At 53.4% G+C, this 18,737-nt stretch overlaps 1 protein-coding gene across 1 annotated transcript; it reads right to left on the minus strand.

Moving 5' to 3' along the window:
• Positions 1-644: 644 nt before the first annotated feature.
• Positions 645-15,318, minus strand: HAPLN3 (hyaluronan and proteoglycan link protein 3). Its single transcript, NM_001098981.2, is given in 5 exon segments — positions 645-1,616; positions 2,263-2,565; positions 5,723-6,091; positions 9,779-9,959; positions 15,283-15,318. Coding segments are annotated over 4 exon segments (1,083 nt in total). The 5' UTR covers positions 9,903-9,959; positions 15,283-15,318; the 3' UTR covers positions 645-1,329.
• Positions 15,319-18,737: the final 3,419 nt, after the last annotated feature.

Raw genomic sequence — 18,737 nt, forward strand, 5'->3', positions numbered from 1 at the left:
CATTCCCAGGTGAAGCTGGTGGTGCCGGCCACACTTGGAGAAGCACCTTGCTAAAGGATCAACTGTGGGTGGCAGAGGTATGCCTGTGCAGAAGCAGGAGATCTTGAGGCTGACATGGGGGTGGGGACCAGGGTGAGGAATAGCCTCCTCCAGCCTCCCACTCTTATGCTGGATCCACACAGACACACAGCCCGGAGTGGGATGATGGGAGAACACGCCAGGGCCTCCAGCCACTAGCTCAGTCCCTGAGGCAGGATATACACAGGCAGGCCAGGCAAGACCAAGGCAGCCTGAAGGTGCAGCCCATGGCGTTCCCTGCCCACGCCAGTGGACAGACCCAGGCGACCTCTTCAGTCTAGGACAGAACCGTCCCCCATGCAGAGAGCTGGACCCTAAGACTGAATGAGATAAAGACTGAGACACAGAGACTTCCCTGGTGGTTCAGTGGCTAAGACTCCACACTCCCATTACAGGGAGCCTGGGTTTGATCCCTGGTCAAGGAACTAGATCCCACATGCCCAACTAAAGGTTTGCCTGTTGCAATGCAGATCGAAAATCCCGCATGAAACAACTAAGACCTGGTGCAGCCAGATAAGTAAAGAAGCAAATGTTAAAAAAAAAAGCGTGACACAGAGGAGGGCTCAGGATGGAGGGAGGGGTCACAGCACCATTTATTGTCCAAAATAGTACACAGACCTGAGGGCCACTCGCCAAACAGAGAAAAATGAGAACAAAACACAGACTCTTTGGAGCCAAGAGAGAAGGAAAACATGGGGCGGGATCTCTCTCCCTACCCTGGGACATCACGTGGAAGCCCAGGGACCCACCTCCTGCCCAGGCTCCTCCGCCATGCTGACACGGGCCAGCTGCTCCCCAAAGAAGTACAAGGGGCAGGAGACCACCAGGCCCGAACCCCAGCTCCAGAGCCACCTGGCTGCCCCCTCGTCCCCAGGCGGAGGCGGAGGACGGGTCGCAGCCCTGGCTCCTCGTGCCACTGCCACTACCGGCTCTGGGAACAACCTCCCCAGGGCTGGGAGAGGGGATGGACTCCGCGATGGCAGAGAGCGCTCATGAGCCCAAGGACTTCAAACGTCCCAGAGGAGAGAGGCAGGAGGATTCAGGGAGGGTGAGAGCCTTGGCAAAGGGACCCGAGTAAAGGGACGATTTGGGATCTGTGGGATTTACCCAAAAAATAATATTTAAAAATAATTTTAAGTTGGAAAGTATAAAAACAAGATGAAAATTGCCCCAACCTGCGAGGGACAACGAACTACTCAATAATTAATACCGCCCGTGAGGGGAGGGGGCAGGGTATAGAGCGACCTGGAGCTAGCGCGGCCGGTAGCAGTAGACGCCGTACTGGCGGCTGTGTGGGTCGGGGAAGCCAAAGCTTCGGACCCCAGGCTCCAGGGCCCCACAGTTGGAACGTGGGTGAGCCACAGGGTAGCGGGCACTGCCGTCTGCCAGCCAGCCAGCATCGCAGCGGTCCAGGCCACGGAACTTCCAGGCAGCAAACAGCTGGCCCACCTTCGCGATCTGGGCGCCATCTTCCCGGCAGGCCTCCCTTGCCTCTGCCAGCGTCAGCTTCTCAGGGTGCTCCAGGTAGTACACCTGCCCTGTGGGAGGCAAGGCGTGAGGACAGAGAAGGGAGAGGGCAGCCAGAGAGGGCCTGGGGCAAGGCCAGCCCATGCAGACCCCACCACCCAGCCCCCAAAAGACCTGTTAACTCTCTGCACTTAGGGAGCTGCCACACTATGGAGCGTCTGCAGTGGAGATGGTCAGGGGCACCTTCCCAAATCTCAGCCCCTCTCCAAAAGCATCATCCCCCCCAGCCATGGTACCGGGTTCCCCACAATCAGGTCTGTACTCTGTCCCAGCCCTTTCCTAATTTTACTCTAGGTGGGCGCCCCACCTCTGCTGGACCAATCAAGAATCTCTCATCTGCTCAGCCATTTATTGAGCACCTACTAAGTGCCAAACTGGGATATGGCACTGAAACGATGTGTTTTTGTTCATGTATCTTCCCATGAAATGAGCTCCTTTGTGAGGGCAGACTGTGTTTTTTCTGTCTATGATGACCGAGCACCTAGTAGGCACTCAGGGAATGTTGGATGATTGACTGAACCGATGATCGGTGTGAAGCAGCAGCATCAAGGCACAGGGCTTCAGCTGGAAGTGCCAACAGGGTGGGCAGAGAGGACTGAGGGCCCCCCCAGAGGCTGCCCTTCCACCCACAGGCCCATGCTTGGCCAGTCCACTCACCCCTGAGGGCAACCGCGAAGCAGAACACGTCGTAGCGGTGCAGGCGGCGGTGCCGCGGGCCGTAGCTGCGCACGCCGGGGGCCAGCCCCAGACCTCCACAGGGGCGCCGGGCCTGCGTGACAGGGTACTGGACCGAGGCATCCTGCAGCCAGCCCGCGTTGCACCAGTCCAGGCCCTCCTCCCAGGCCCGGAACAGCTGCTCGAAAGAGGCCACCACCGCGTCCTGCTCCTCGCAGGCCTGCTGGGCTTCGTGGAAGTTGAACTTGTAGCGCCCTTGGGGGTGCTGGTAAGGAAAGACCACACCTGGGGAGGGCGGAAAAGGGGGCTTGAATGGGTGGGCAGGGCCCAGTGATGGGACACCCACCTCCACTGAAACAGAGGCTTCCCTCAACACACACACACACACACACAGTCCCTCAGAAAAGGTCTACAAACTGTCATCTCCTGTCCGCTGCCCAAGTCCAACGCAGAACCAGTATCTGCTTTACATCTCCCTCCCAGAGCTAGACAGGAGCACAGCAGTACTCAGAAAACTACTAACTTGTTAAAGGAATGAGTCAGTCAAATAATATCCCCAATTACAGACCAGGATTAATACCTAACCCACAGGGCTGTTCCAAGAACCCCACTGCTATGGGCGCAGTATGCCTGCCGAGTCACTCAGTTGACTCTTTGTGACCCCACAGGCTGGAGCCCACTGGGCTCCTGTCTATTTTTCCAGGCAAGAATCCTGGAGTGAGCTGCCATTTCCATCTCCAGGGGATCTTCCCGACCCAGGGACTAACCTTCGTCCTCTACATCTCCTACATTGCAGGAGGATTCTTTACCACTGAGCCACTGAGGAAGCCCATGGTCTCAATTCAGATGTTTAAATCCTAATGCCCAGGAATTCCCCCTTGCGGTCCAGTGGTTAGGAAATGGTGCTTTCACTGCCAGGGCCCAGGATCGATCCCTGGTCAGGGGACTAAGATCCCGCAAGTCGCACAGCGCAGCTAAGTAAATAAATCCTAATGCCCAATATGATGGTATTAGGAGATGGCGCCTTTGGGAGGTAATTAGATTATGACGGTGGAGTCCTCATGAATGGGGTTAGTACCCTTAAAAAAGACACCCCAGAGAGTTCCCCCCAAGCCCCTTCCACCGTTGTGAGGACATAGAAGTCTGCGCGACCTGGCACCCTGGTCTGGGACTTCCAGCCTCTAGAACTGTGTGAAATGAATCTGTTGTTCAGAGGTCACCAAGGCTGTTTTGTTACTGCAGCCTGAACTAAGCCACCAGTGAGGAGGTGCTGCCACCTACAGGAGACAGGCGTTGCTGGGCTCTGACTCAGTAGCTGAGACCTCATCGTCTGTATTAACATTAATATGGAAGCTTCAGAGGAGGATGCAAGAAACTTCCCACGTGTGACAGACGACTTTCAGGGGAAGAGGAAAAAAGACAGTGAAAGTGTTAGTGGCTCGGTCATGTCTGACTGTGACCCTATGTATGTAGCCCACCAGGCTCCTCTGTCCATGGGATTCTCTAGTCAAGAATACTGGAGTGGGTTACTATTTCCTTCTCCAGGGGATCTTCCCCACCCAGGTATCGAACCTGGATCTGGATTTGCATTGCAGGCAAATTCTTTACCGTCTGAGCCACCAGGGAAGTCCCAGGGGAAGAGGAGGGATGGGAAAAGGTCTTACTAAAGGAGGCTCGAGATCAGGGAGGTCCCAGGCAGGGGGCTTCCCTTTCTGGTACCACGGTCTGGGAGGTGCCACAGGCTCCCTCAAAATTCCATGTTTGAAATTTTAGTGTAATAAAAAACTTTAAACCCCCTGGGCTCATTCTCTATCAAGTCAGATGAAACCTTAGGGAGAAGGGGTGTCCCTAGGGCCTGGAACTAGTGCTATTCAAAGGCAGGGTCTGGAGTGAGGGCTCCCTGGATTGGGACTGACATATACACACTGTGTGATATATACACTACTATGTATTAAACAGAAAACTAATGAGACCTGCTGTACAGCATGGGGAACTCTACTCAGTGCTCTGTGGTGACCTAGAAGGGAAGGAAATCTAAAACAGAGGGGATACATGAATACGTATGCCTGATTCCCTCTTCTGTACAGCAAAAAGCAGCATGACGTTGTAAAGACACTATACTCCAATTAAAATTAATAAAAAATAATAAAAAGTGTACCCCCAAAAAAGTGAGGACTCCCTGCTTCTCTAGGCTGCCCCCGTGGTCCCCAGACAACTGGCTCTGACCGGCTCGCACACATCCCACACCATCCCCAACATCAGGGACAAGGAACATGGCCCCTCTGGGTCACCATCTAAGCCCCGTGGACTGGGCAGGTGGCTGCTGGTGGCAAGGTCTGCCTCTGATTGACAAGCCCTTGAGCCACATTCTGTCCTCATCTCCTCGAAGGAGGTAAAGGAGGAACTACCCTTATTCTTCATTTTACCTGTGACAGGACTGGAGCTCTGTGGGGAAGGCACCGATCTGGAGTGCCACAGCTGGGATGGGGCAGACATGGAGTCAGATCAGCCTTCCATCTCTGCCCTCCCGGCGGCCTCCCTACCAGGCAGGAGAGGTCGGAGGACACAGCCCCGGCCCAGGGTCAGAGAAGGCAGAAGTCATGTGACGATCACAGCTGGCAGCTTTGGACAGCACTGGCTGTTTTTGCTTTTGTTTTTAATTAGGCAATTTTCTACATAAAAATCCAGAGGTTTCACATACGAATATAAGCTTCTCTTGTCAAATCAGAAAATCTGGCTTGCAGGGACTTCCCTGGTGGTCTAAGGGATAAAGAATCAGCCTTCCAATGCAGGAGATGCAGGTTCGATCCCTGATTGGGGAACTAAGATCCCACATGCCTTGGTGCAACTAAGCCCAATTGCTCTAGAGCCCATGCACCACGACAAAGACCCCTTGCACTGCAACTTAGACCCAACGCAGCCAAATAAGTAAACATTTGAAAGAAAGAAAGAAAATCGGGCTGCACTGGGCTTGCTTCTGGAGTAGCATCATCAGCTGGGCCTGAGTAGGAGGGCCCAGGAGTGGCCCCCGTCCCCACCACCCCGGATCACCCACCCCGGGCTGCCTCATCTGTTTGTGTCACCTGCCAACCCTGTGCAAATCTCAGCTCCAACTCAATGAGCTGTGTCATCAGCTCCTGTCTCCCTCTCTCTGAATAGGACGTGAGCAAGAGGGAGTAGAGAGCAGTGGATTCTGGAGTCTGACTGCCTGGGGTCAAACCCCTACTCGGCCATGTATGAGCTGTGTGACCAAAGTAAGTGACTTGACTTCTCTGTGCCTCAGTTTTCTCATCCACACGTTGCGGGTGAGAATAACAGGAGCTTCCTCGTGGCATTGTTCTGAGGACTGGATGTTTTATCTGCCAGAAGCACAGAGGTCTAGATGCTTTCTCAGGGCCTTCTCCCCACAGCCCCCAGGACCCAGCCACCATCAGGGTCTCACCCCGAAGCTCCAGCTCCACGAGGCCGCTCTCATCCTCCAGCCCATCGATGACCTCGCAGCGGTAGCGCCCGTAGTCCTCCAGCCGCAGGTCCCGGATCTCCAGCGACACTTCCCGCGCTCTGTCCTGCCGCAGGCGCACCCGGCCTCGGTAATCCCCAAAGGTGCGCTGCCTCAGCCCAATGGCCACCAGCACGTCCTGCTCCGGGACCCCGTTCTCCGACAGCTTCCACCATTTGATGCGCACGGGCCGCGGAGAGGCCAGGGCTGGCTCGTAGTGGTAGCGGCAGGGCAGGGTCACGTTGGCCCCTCGGTGGGAGAACAGGGTCTCCTCGGGCGTCTCTACCACTAGCTTCACTCCATTGAAGATGCCTGAGGGGAGAGGCGGGGTGCAGATGGGGACCTCTGGCAGCATGTCGATAGTCCTGCAGGGGCCACCCCTCCCTCACCCTCACCCCCAGTCCTAGATTGCACCGCCCCTGTACCCACACACTCTGCAATGTGACTTCACAACTCCTTCCTTCAGGAGGTGACCTATGAACCACCCCCAGTCCCTGAAATCCTCGCTGGCCCTGCCACTTGCTTTGACCAAATGAATGCAGAGGAAGTGAGTGTTCTGAGGTGTTTGTTCAGAGCCAAGGCTCCAGGGGGTCCTGCTGAGGCCTCTCTCTCTGGGAACCTTGCCAACCACCATCAGAACAAGGCCTGGGCGCCCCTGCGGGGTGAGAACACGCAGAGAGCAGAGACAAGCCCTCCAGCTGAGGCCATCCTAGACCCACCAGCCTCCAGCTGACCTGCCCGCCCACCGCAGGCACAATCAAGGGAGCACAGCCAAGACAGAAGAGACAGAGCCCAGCCCAAAACGCTGGCCCATGAAACCATGAGCAAAGTACAGGGCTGTTGTCTTAAACCACTAGGCTTGTTGGGCAGAAGATGAGAACTGGTGGACTTCACTGATGGTCCATGGATGGCAGATGAGAAGTTGCTATGTAGCACAGGGAGGCTATCTCTGGTGCTCTGTGAGAACCTGGAGGGATGGGATGCAGAGAGGGGAGGGAGGCTAGAGACAGAAGGGGTGTGTATAATTATGGCTGATTTGTGTTGTATAGCAGAAACCATGGAGAAGGCAATGGCACCCCACTCCAGCACTCTTGCCTGGAAAATCCCATGGACGGAGGAGCCTGGTGGGCTGCAGTCCATGGGACTGAGTGACTTCACTTTCACTTTTCACTTTCATGCATTGGAGAAGGAAATGGCAACCCACTCCAGTGTTCTTGCCTGGAGAATCCCAGGGACCGGAGAGCCTGGTGGGCTTCCGTCTCTGGGGTCGCACAGAGTCGGACACGACTGAAGTGACTTAGCAGCAGCAGCAGTAGCAGCAATATAACACTGTAAAAATGTTTTGTTGTTATTGAGTCGCTCAGTCATGTCCAGCTCTTCATGACCCCATGAAAGCAGCACACCAGACTTCCCTGTCCTGTTCACTTTTTAAATATATTTAAAATTTTTTAATGGGGGGAAGAAAGAATCCAGCCTTTCACTGCGGTGGCAGTGGGGGGAGGTGGGTTTGATCCATGGTCGGGGAACTAAGATGCCACATGGTTTAGCTAAAAAAAAAAGAAAAGCAAAAGGCAAATTGGTGTAGCTGGTAGCAAGAGCACCTCAGATGGGAGTGTGGGGGGACTCAGATCATCTGAGTCTCCTTCTCTAACACACTGGTCCCAAGAGACCACAGCCTGCCCTTCACTCTGTCCAGCCATCCACCACGACTCTTCCCAAACACCTAGAGACACAGGTGAGATGAGGCCAGGGCTTAGAGAGGAGACTGCAGTCAGGCTCAGGGGGACAAATAAACTCCGAGCCTAACATGCTCCATAAGAACCAGATTTTTGGGCTAAGGCTGGCCCATCTCTCACTTGAGTTTTCCTATTGGGGCCTCATGGTCTCATGGCCTTAGGTCTGGACTTGAGACCTTAGAGGTACATAGAGAAGGGGAAGGGGTAACCTCAGGAGTAAGCAAGGGATAGACAGGGAGGCTCCTTGCAGAGAATCTCATGCTGAAAAACAGCCATACCTAACGACTTGCCTGTGTCCAAGTTTCTATGAGGGTCATATGACCTAACAAATGATGCAGAGTAGGTGCATAAAGCTGCTGATAAAAAGTCACCTGGCTTTTCCAGTAACTGGCCTGAAGTGACCTCTAAAAATGGTTTGCTATTCACTTGACCCAGAAAACTGCACAAAATCAAGAGGTTCAAATTTTCATGTTCACTTTAAGAACACTGCTTCCCTGGTGGCTCAGCTGGTAAAGAATCTGCCTGCAATGCAGGAGACCCCAGTTCGATTCCTGGGTTGGGAAGATCCCCTGGAGAAGGGATAGGCTACCCACTCCAGTATTCTTGGGCTTCCCTTGTGGCTCAGCTGGTAAAGAATCCGCCCACATGCGGGAGACCTGGGTTCGATCCCTGAGTTGGGAAGAACCCCTGGAGAAGGGAAAGGCTACCCACTGCAGTATTCTGGCCTGGAGAATTCCATGGACTGTATAGTCCATGGGGTCACAAAAGTTGGTCGGACACAACTAAGTGACTTTCACTTTCTTTTAAGAACACTCATGAAACCACCCAGGCCATGAAGGGTACGCATATCGGGAAAGCCACCAAGTATCTGAAAGATGTCACTTTAAACATATCGTGAGCCATTCCGTCATTACAATGGTGTTGATAGGTGTTCCCAGGCCAAACAGTGGGACTGGATGCAGGGTCAGTGGCCCAAGAAGAGTGCTGAGTTTTTATTGCACATGCTCAGAAATGCAGAGTGATTCCAGACTTCAGAGCTTAGATGGAGATTTTCCGGTCATCAAGCACGTCCAGGTGAACAAAGCCTCTAAAGATGAGGGACAGGACTTACAGAGCTCAGGGTTGGATCAACCCATACCTAAGCTCCCCTGACACATGTAGATGATCCTTACTGAAAAAGGTCAGATTATTCCTAAACCAGAAGAGAAGGCTGCACAGAAGAAAAAGATATCCCCAAAGCAAAAAAAACAATAATTTATGGCCCTGGGACTTCCCTGGTGGTCCGTGGCTAAGACTTCACACTCCCAATGCAGGGGGCCTGGGTTCCATCCCTGGTCAGGGAACTAGATCCCACATACCTTAACTAAAGATCCCAAAGTGTCACAACTAAGACCCAGCACAGCCAAATAAATAAATAAATATTTAAAAAGAAACTTACGCCCCGGGGAAGAAATGCCGCAAAAAAAAATAAACGCAAATGAAAGTTTTTTAAAAAGTCACCTTGGGGAGGGAGGAGGGAGGAGGGTTCAGGATGGGGAACACATGTATACCTGTGGCAGATTCATTTCGATGTTTGGCAAAACCAATACAATATTGTAAAGTTTAAAAATAAAATAAAATTAAAAAAAAAAAAAGTCACCTGGCCAAAGCTGCATAGCTAGTAAGTGGCAAAATGGAGAGTCAAACACATCTCCCTAACTCCAAACCCCTTTTCCACTGGGAAGACCTGGGGAAGTCACATTTAAGTGGAATTTTGCAAAACTGGCAGGACTTTGGGGAAAGTATAAAAAGCAAAATTGACTGTGCTACAGTGCATTCAGCTCCACACCCATGGGCTGTTGGTTTAGTTGCTCAGTCATGTCTGACTCTTGCAACCCCATGGGCTGTAGCCTACCAGGCTCCTCTTTCCGTGGGATTCTCCAGGCTGGAATGCTGGAGTGGGTTGCCATTTCCTCCTCCAGGGGATCTTCCCAACCCAGGGATCAAACCCGGGTCTCCCGCATTGCGGGCAGATTCTTTACTGACTGAGCCAGCAAGGAAGCCCTCCATATCTGAGGGGCCAGTAGACATGGAGTAACAGAACCACCCTTCTGCTCATCTTAGCGAGAAGGCTGGACCACTGCACTGGCCCAGATGGGAGCAGGGCTGCTGGCTTCACACCCTGAGCCCCCACCCAACTCGGAACTTGCAGGGTCCAGGAGAGGCCTTCGTCACCTAGCCGAACCAAGAGCCGAGTTAAGAGCAGAGCCAAGAGGCCACCCACCTTCACTGTAGCTGTTGCCCAGGTTCCGGCCGTTGGGACGGTTGGAGTAGTAGAAGCCATTGTAGAAAGGCAGGCCGGAGACACAACACAGCAGGAGCAGCAGGATCGGGAGCCGCAGGCCCATGGCGTCACACACCGGGCAGCGCCAGGGTGTCCAGACAAGGCTGGGGCCCGGGGCAAACTGGGAGGAGGAAAACAAGCCAGTGAGAGAAGTCTGCAGCGGGGCCCAGGGACCAACTTACTCATTCGTTCAATCAACAGGAATTTAGCAGCTTCCTTTGTGGTTCAGTGGTAAAGAATCTGCCTATCAAGCAGGAGACAAGGGTTCGATCCCTGGGTCTGGAAGATCCCCTGGAGTTTGTGTGTGTGTGTGTGTGTGTGTGTGTGTGTGTGTGTGTGTGTGTGTGGCTCAGATGCTAAAGAATCTTCCTGCAATGCAGGAGACTGGAGTTCAGTCCCTGGGTTGAAAGATCCCTTGGAGAAGGGAACAGCAACCCACTCCTGTATTCTTGCTTGTAGAATTCCACGGACAGAGAAGCCTGGCAGGCTGCAGTCAATGGGGTTGCAGAGTTGGTCACGACTGAAAGACTTTCACTTTCCAACCTTTTTGGCACCAGGGACCTGTTTCAAGGAAGACAATGTTTTCATGGACTAGGGCAGGGTGGTGGTCGGGGTGGTGATGGTTTCAGAATGATTCAAGCACACTACGTTTATTGTGTACTTTATTTTTATTATTATTACATCAGCTCCATCTCGGATGACCAGGCATTAGATCCTGGAGGTTGGGGACCCCTGTGATAGAGCAGCTTCGGCACGCTAGGCACCGTTCTCGCGGCCGGACAACAGCGGTGATGAGCAAGATGAGGTCCCTGCTCTCAGAGGACTGCACTCTGCAGGCAAGATGGGCAACAGGCAAGCCGACAAATCCTAAGCAGGAATTTATTGCTGTCATTTTTTTAGTCCCTAAGTCGTGTCAGACTCTTTTGTGACCCTATGTACCGTAGCCTCCTTTCTCCATGGGATTCTCCAGGCAAGAATACTGGAGTTGATTTCCATGCCTTCCTCCAGGGGATCTTCCTGGATCAGGGATCAAACCCGTGTCTTCTGCATTGGCAGGCAGATTCTTTACCACTGAGCCACCAGGGAAGCCCAAGCAGGAATTAGGAGGCAGTGAAAAGACTGTAGAAAAAATTAAGCAGGACCATATGACAGTATCACCATTTTCAAACTGCAAAGTTGAATTGGAAAAGTTGTGAGCAGCATTTTAAAATAACATTGAAGAGACCAGACTAGACTAGAAAATATCAGGTGCATTCATGGTTAGTGAGGATGAGTCCTGCACTGCAAAGCTTTTGTTTCAGTCCAGAAACGACTGCGGAGGTAGAGGTTAAAAAAATTTTTTTTTATGCCATGCTAGAATACTTCTGGGGAGCTCTTACAGTTTAAGTGGACACTCAAATATAATAGGCAGCTGGCCCAAGGGCTATAGATTGTGGATTCAATTTTCTTTGCATTGCATCAAAATATTATGTCTTGATTATTGAGATTTTTGGCATGCATACTCCCCTCCCTCCAATTTTCACATGAGGGGACTTCCCTGGTGGTCCAGTGGTTAAGACTTTACCTTCCAATGTAGGGGGTGTGGGTTTGATCCCTGGTTGGGAAGCTGGGATCCCACATGTCTGGTAGTCAAGAAAACCAAGACATAAAATAGAAGCAGTGTTGTAACAAATTCAGTAGAGACTTTAAAAATGGTTCACATTGAAAAAAAAAAATTGTACATGAGCCTCGTGCCCCACATACCTCCCCCTCATTTCTGCCCTGCTTGTCTGTTTACTGAAATTGCTGTGTGTGTACTCAGTTACTTCAATTGGGTCCAAATCTTTGCAACCCCATGGACTGTGGTCTATTGGGTTCCTCTATCCGTGGGATTCTCCAGACAATAATATTGGAGTGGGTTGCCATTTCCTTCTGCAAGGGATCTTCCCAGCCCAGGGGTCAAGCCCACCATCTCCCGTGGCTCCTGCATTGGCAGGTAGTTTCTTTACCCCTGGGCCGTCATTAGAGAGTCTTTATTGGAAACATCCAGGGTGAATTCTGCTTTCTGCTAAGGCTCTGGCTGAAACTTGGGAGAGGAGGACAGAAGGACCAGTGTCTAGATGCCCTTGGGTGTCAGACTCAGCAGCCTGTCCTTTGTCCCCAAGGCCCTGGGTGCTAGTAGTGGCTTTAGGCAGAGGAGCCACAGGATCAGACCTACATGTTAAAAACATCCCTCCAGCACCTGAATGGAAAGCGGACTCTGGGGCAGCGATACCAGAGTTGACAGCAGGCATTTGGAAGTATGAGTATGATCATCAGGCAGCAACGTGGAAAGTGCACAGGGTATAATTTAGGGTAGACAAAGCAGAACACAGACTTGCCACTCTGCTATGATTGTGTGTGACCCTAAGAATGCCTGTGTACAGGAACTAGAAGGGGAGGGATACAGCAAAACCAGAGAAAGGGAGAGGAAGGGAGGGGAAAGAAGAAAAGCATTGGCCTGTAAGAGTGGTGGAACATGGAGGAAACATTCTTGTTTTCAGAACAGTTAGGCGCTCTTACTGGAGAAGAAGCAATGATGTGAAGGAAGTTGATGGGAGGGAGCCCCAAAGCCCAGGGAGGGGCTCTTTGCAGGGAACCCAAAGCCCAGACTTGCCCTGTGTGCTGTGCATGACAGGAGGACGCTGTGAGCCCCGCTCCTGTCCAAGACAAATCCCCAGGTGACATCCACAGAGCCTCTTGGTGACTTAGATCTAAGCAGCTTAAGCACAAACAGGAGCTTCCCAGGTGGCTCAGTGATAAAGAATTCACCTGCCAATACAGGAGATGCCAGAGACACAGGTGTGATCCCTGGGTCTAGAGGGTCTAGAAGATCCCCTGGAGGAGGGCATGGCAACCCACTCCAGTATTCTTGCCTGGGAAATCCGGTGGACAGAGGAGCCTGGTAGGCTACAGTCCATAGGGTCGCAAAAGAGTCGGACAGGACTGAACAACTCAACAGCTCAAAACACATGCAACTTTGTAACCAGAGCACTAACAGAAACAAGAGCAATCCTGAAAAAAAAAAAAAACCAGCATGTCAATCTGCAGTTTGCAGCTTTCACCCACCACTGGGTAAACGCTTCTTCCTTCAGGATGTGGGTTCTTCCGGGCATTGGATTCCAAAAGATACCAGGTTTACCAAAATTAAAAGTCTGACCCAGGGTAGAGTCATCTTCTTAAATGTTTTGTTTTGTTTTTTAACACAGAGGAAATGTCTTTGCAACTTCTTCAGCTGTTTCCCACTTTTTTTTGGCTGTGCTGGGTCTCTTTCCATTGGGCAGGCTTTTCTCTACTTGCGGCACACAGGAGCTTCTCTAGTTGCAGTGGGTGGGCTCACTAGTTGTGATGCACAGGCTTCTCTAGTTGTGGGCTCTCTAGTGGCTGCTCACAGGCTTAGTTGCCCTGAGGTAGTGCTAGTCGCTCAGTCATGTCCAACTCTTTGTGACCCCATGGACTGCAGCCCACCAGGCTCCTCTGTCCATGGAATTTCCCAGGCAAGAATTTGAAGTGGGTTGACATTTCCTTCTCCAGGGGATCTTCCGGACCAAAGGGTCAACCCGAAGGGTCAATCTGAGCAGTATTCTGGCCAGGAGAATTCCATGGCCCTGAGGTATGTGGGATGTAATTCCCCGACCAGGGATCGAACGTGCGTCCTCTGCATTGGAAGGTGGATTCTTAATCACTGGATCACCAGGGAAGTCCCTGGTTTCTACTTTTATCAGTAGAACTTTATACTGAGTTCTGTTCAGCAGCTAAACCAGCAGTACAGTGCTCCTCCTTCACCAAATCTCTCGTGTCCTTCAGATGGGATGGCAAGAGTTTGGATACTGAGAGTTTGGGGAATCTGGACAGGGAGGGATGCTGTGTTATTCAAATCTATTTGGTTCTTGAGTGCTGACAGTGAATAACAAGCATTCAAATAGTGAGGGACATCAATAAGAAAGGCACTTTCTGCAGGACTGACAGCATTTATCTTAAGGAATTCACACATTGCTGAGGTTTGCTCTTTAATGGTGAAGAACTCTTTGTTTTGGTCACTTTAATACATTAGTGAGCTGGAAAAAAAAAAAAAATCACCACCAGACCATGTCATACCGACGTTGCTCCCCTAGGGTTCTTACCAGTCATGCATGAAGTAATTCAAGGTTCAGAAACTAAGCCCTGAGCCAAAACAGCTCTTAGTTTCTGGTCTGGGTTTTTCCCCTAGCTCACTAATGAATTGGAATGACCGAAACAAGATGTGTGGATTCCCTGATTTCTGACGACCCATCCTTTGCTTTTCCCAGCCACCACTTGGCTTAGGACCCCTCTGCACATCAGAATAAGCTGAACCCTGACTTGTTAGGAAGATGAGCTACAGCCGGTACCCCGACTGCACCACCGGGCAGCACACGTCTCCCTGACACCAGCAGAGGGCAACCTTGCCCTCCAGGTCTCCATCAGCCTGCTCCCGGAGAGGAATTTGACTTCGGTGCCCCAAGCCCTTTGAAACCTGCGGTTCCCGGAAAGTAGAAGTCCGGAGGTGTTTCCTACCAGCATTCCCAGCCCGCTGGCCCGTGCAGGGCTGTGGGAGAGGGAACAGGGCGCCTCTCGGTCACCTCCTCCTGGGGCAGAGGACAAAAGGCCCTCCGGAGGTCAGCGCTGGGCGTCAAGGTCCAGACCGGGTCACAGGCTGCTGAAGGCCACCCAGCGAGTTGGTGACAGAGCTGGGTCCAAGTGTCCGGCGCTGTTTTTTGTTTTTTCTTTCCGGGCTGCTCAGGAGCCCTAAATTCCTCCCTACAGGATCCCATCTCCCACCCAGAACTTTACTCTCCGCGCGCTCTGGCTGTTCCCTAAGTTTCCCTAAGTTCCCTAAGTTTCCCACTGAAACCAGGCCTGAAACCCACGAGCATCCATTGCGTTTGCCCTGAGAGGGCCAAAGCAGGCCGGCAGAGGACCACCCGCCCGCTGCCTCAGGAGGTGTCCCCAGCCCCTCGCAGTGTTCCCGACACCCTCCCCGCTCCCACCCCCAACAGAGGAGCATCCAACTGATGCCCCAGGGCAGAACCCGGCGCCTGCGGCGCTGTGCTGGAGGCTGCGGGATAAGTTGCGAAGAGACCCGGTGGGAGAGAGGAGACCCGGGAGGTGGTCTCGGAGGCCACTGGTTTCCCTCTGAATTGGCCTCCTCGCCGACCACGATCTATGCACAAGGGTCCCACGCAAGCCAGCCCACGCCGCGCGCTGCTCTGAACCCGCGGGCGCCCGGGGCGCCCCCGACCGGCGGCGGCGATCACAACCCAACTTGGCCCCGGCCCCACGGGGCCCGGCTCACTCCTCCTGCCCGCTTTCCCCAACCCCCCGGGAAGCGTGGGGCTGAGAAAGCGGGAAGAGAGGAATTGGTCCATAGGGCGCCCCAGGAGCCCGGCCACCCCTGAGCTACGTACCGTCCCCAGGCGGCTCCTCGACGGCTCGAGCGCTCCGGGCTGCGGGGCTGATCCGGTCGGAGGAAGCAGGAGGACTCGGGGATCTTGAATGGCCAGAAGGGAAGCGGCTGCGGACGAACCCCCGCGCTCCCGCCGGGCCAGCCCCTTAAAGGAACACACGCCCCTTTCCCTCCCTTGGGCTGGGCCCAAACGGAGGAGGTGCGACAGATTTGGGCGGCCTCCAGACTTGCCTGGAGACCACCCCTAATCGGCTGGAGACCACCCCAACCTGCGGAGCATCTGGCAGGCCGCGCGGTGAAGGGAGTGCTCAGGAGTTGAGGCTGTCATATTCAGGGGCGTGGAAGAGGAGCGTTCGCAGAGAGAGGGTCATTAGAACGTACCGGTTTACCAAAAGTAACGGGACTAAGCAAGGGGAAGTCCCCCTCACCCTACCTCCACACTGCGGGTGAGCTATGGTGAGGGAGGGGTGACCGCTCTCATCTGCCTTTCGCCCAGGGAAGGCAAAGGGGCGCTGACATCCCCCTGCCCTAGAGTTTGACCGTCAGGAAATCTACTGCCGGCTAACTCAGCATCAGGGACAACTCAGCATCAGGGACGGGGAGGCTGCCCCTAGTAGGTGGGACTAGAGTGAGTAGTCTTGGGGGTGGGAAGGGGGAACACAGGATGGGCAGATGGTGCTCCTGCAGCCTGCAGGGGCGGTCAGGCTTCTGCCTGGTCCTCCAACTGGGGTGACTCGGCTTTAGACTCCTGACCTGTCAGCACAGCTATCAGGCAGCCACCTCCCAGGACGCCTGTTTGGACTGGGTGTTTAATTTTCCCTCCAGGCCAACAGGAGGCCTGGCCTGGAAGCCCCATTGGTTCCTCAGCAGCCAAGCCTAAGGAGATCTTTCCGCCTTGGCCAAGTGGTCACTGAACCCGGAACCTCTTCCTAAATACACCCTGACAGTATGTGTGTGTGTGTGATTTGCCAGGAGCATCTCAGAGCACAAAGAGCTGCTGTAGTAGTGTGTGTGTGCTTAGTCGTGTCCAACTCCTGTGACCCCATGGACTGTAGTCCGCCAGGCTCCTCTGTCCATGGGATTCTGCAGGCAAGAATACTGGAATGGGTAGCCATTCCCTTCTCCACGGTGGACTAAATTGCACCCAAAGTGAATGCCGGCCTGATGGGCAAAAGGGAACCAGTGCAGTTTCCTCTCCCCAAGGGAGAGCTGTCAGAAGACTGGGTGCAGAATGGATGGGATGGGGAAATGAGTAGGATGCAAGTTACAATTAGGAAACCCTTGCAAGCTCTGGTGACAATGATCCAAGTTTCTGAGGCCCCTGATGAGCCAGGCTTTGCATCAGTGCTTATGTACATTCTCTCCATCCAACCCAAGGCCATGGAGTTGGTCCTCTTATTTCCGCTTTACAGATAGGAAATGAGGCTTAGAGGGATTTAAGTAAATTGCCCAAGATCACTCAGAGCCAGGATTTGAACCCAGATTCTCCAACTTGGAGGCTTCCCTGGTAGTTCAGATGGTAAAGAATCCGCCTGCAATGCAGGTGACCCAGGTTCGAGCCCCATGTCCGGAAGATCCCCTGGAGAAGCAAATGGCAACCCACTCCAGTATTCTTGCCTGGGAAATACCATGGACAGAGGAGCCTGGTAGGCTACAGTCCATGGGGTCACAAAGCATCAGACACGACTGAGTGACTAACGCTTTCACTGTTCTCCAACTTGAGGCCTTGTGCTCCTAATCACTCCACTGTATTTAAACCAGGAATGAAAAGGTGTCTAGACTCCTGGGAGACGCAGGTCAACAGGTCCCAGTGCTGACAGCCACACACGTAGGGAGAGGGATGGATGGACGTCAGGGAAGATCAGTTTTGTTACAGCAAAGCAAGTTTAACATCCTGGCCAGTGGCAGGGATGGCCAGTAGGTAAAATCTGAGGTGGCTCTCGGGACTGCGGTCAGGAATAAAAAACATAATTGGTAGAGGTGATGGTGAAAGCTCTGGAAGTGGAGGGGGCTGCCCAGGAAGAGAAGTCAAGGACAGAAGGGGTCAGGAAGGAAGGGACCCTTATCTAGGGTCCCAGGAGGGGGGCACTTTCAGAAGGCTATGGGCCAACACATCCAAAGCTGCAAAGATGAGCGAAATAAGGGACTGAGAAGTGGCTTAGGCAACTCCAGAGTCACCTTGGGTCTCCTAGGCCAGGTGGAGGGTCGTGACTACTGCCCACCAGTCCACCTGGCCAGCCATCCAGTGAAACTGGCCAGCAAGAAATATCCAATGCCACAGAGGGACAAGTTGACAGACTGGAGTGAAGCTCAGTTTCCCCTTCTGCAAGTGGAACTTACTGGGGGAACGGAACCATCTCAGAGCAGAGATGCAAGGTGGAAAAGATGCTCAGTCCCCAGGAGAGGCCTGAACAAGATTGGTGGTAAAATATGCTCCTAGGAGGGAGTCCTGAAGTCAGTAACGACCCAGAAAGACTCCATACCCAGACCATGCAGCTCCACAGAGGAGAGCTCTGAAATGGGAAGGAATCCCAGCCCCCAAGGATGAGGAACCCCACCCTCCCAGTTCATTCAGAGACCACAGTCTGCGCCTTTTATTTTGTCCCTGCCCAGCCAAGAAGCCCAGCCAAGAAGCTCTAGGGGAGGAGCCACTTCTAGACTAATTTCCCTGATGATGTTCCAACAAAACCACACCCTCCCTTTGGCAGCCACATGGCCAGATCTGCAGCCCAGACGCTGCCTAAATGTGTCAAGGCACACTCCCAAAGTCTGTTCAGTAAAATCCATCTTGGGTCCCAAGACTAAGGGGTGGTCTCATATGCCCCTCTCCCAGGTAGTCAGTCCCTCCTCTATCTGCAGCCCCCCTTCCAGATCACTGGCTTGCAGTGTGCCCCCCTACACAGGAGCCACTTCCTAATGGCCTCCTGCTAAGGGTGGAGAGTGGGAAGAGGGGTACCCCCGGAGTTTCCTCCAAGCCCTGGAGTAAAACTGTCAGTGGCTTCCCAGGACCCAGTGTGCTTGGCCAGCAGCACCTCGCCCCTTTGGCAGAGCCCTGCCACCACCCCCCATCCCACACTGCACCCCACGCTGGGGCCTCCCGCGGCTCTGAAAGCAGCCTAGGTTCACTAAGTTTCTAACAGCTCCTCCAGCCCACCGTTCCAGTGGCAAAGAAAATGGAAACTGCTGAAGGGGAAAACCAGCCGCCTCCACCTATTTTCCTGGAGCCGGAAAGGAGCAAAGGCAGGCCTGCAGGAAGCCACTGCGCAGGCTCCCAGGGGCCCTCACCTGGCAGCTACTAAGGCCCGGGGCTGCATGGCTCTGAAGCAGAACTATAGAGAAGAGTCCTGACCCCTCCAGTGGGATGCCAGCCCCTGCCCCCAGCAGCCTCCTCCCTCTCTGCAGCCAGGTCAGGTGACACAGAATGCTGGGGCTCAGCGAGGGCTGAGGGCGGGAGTC

This window comes from Bos taurus, chromosome 21 (assembly GCF_002263795.3).
Source record: "Bos taurus isolate L1 Dominette 01449 registration number 42190680 breed Hereford chromosome 21, ARS-UCD2.0, whole genome shotgun sequence".
NCBI lineage: Eukaryota > Metazoa > Chordata > Mammalia > Artiodactyla > Bovidae > Bos > Bos taurus.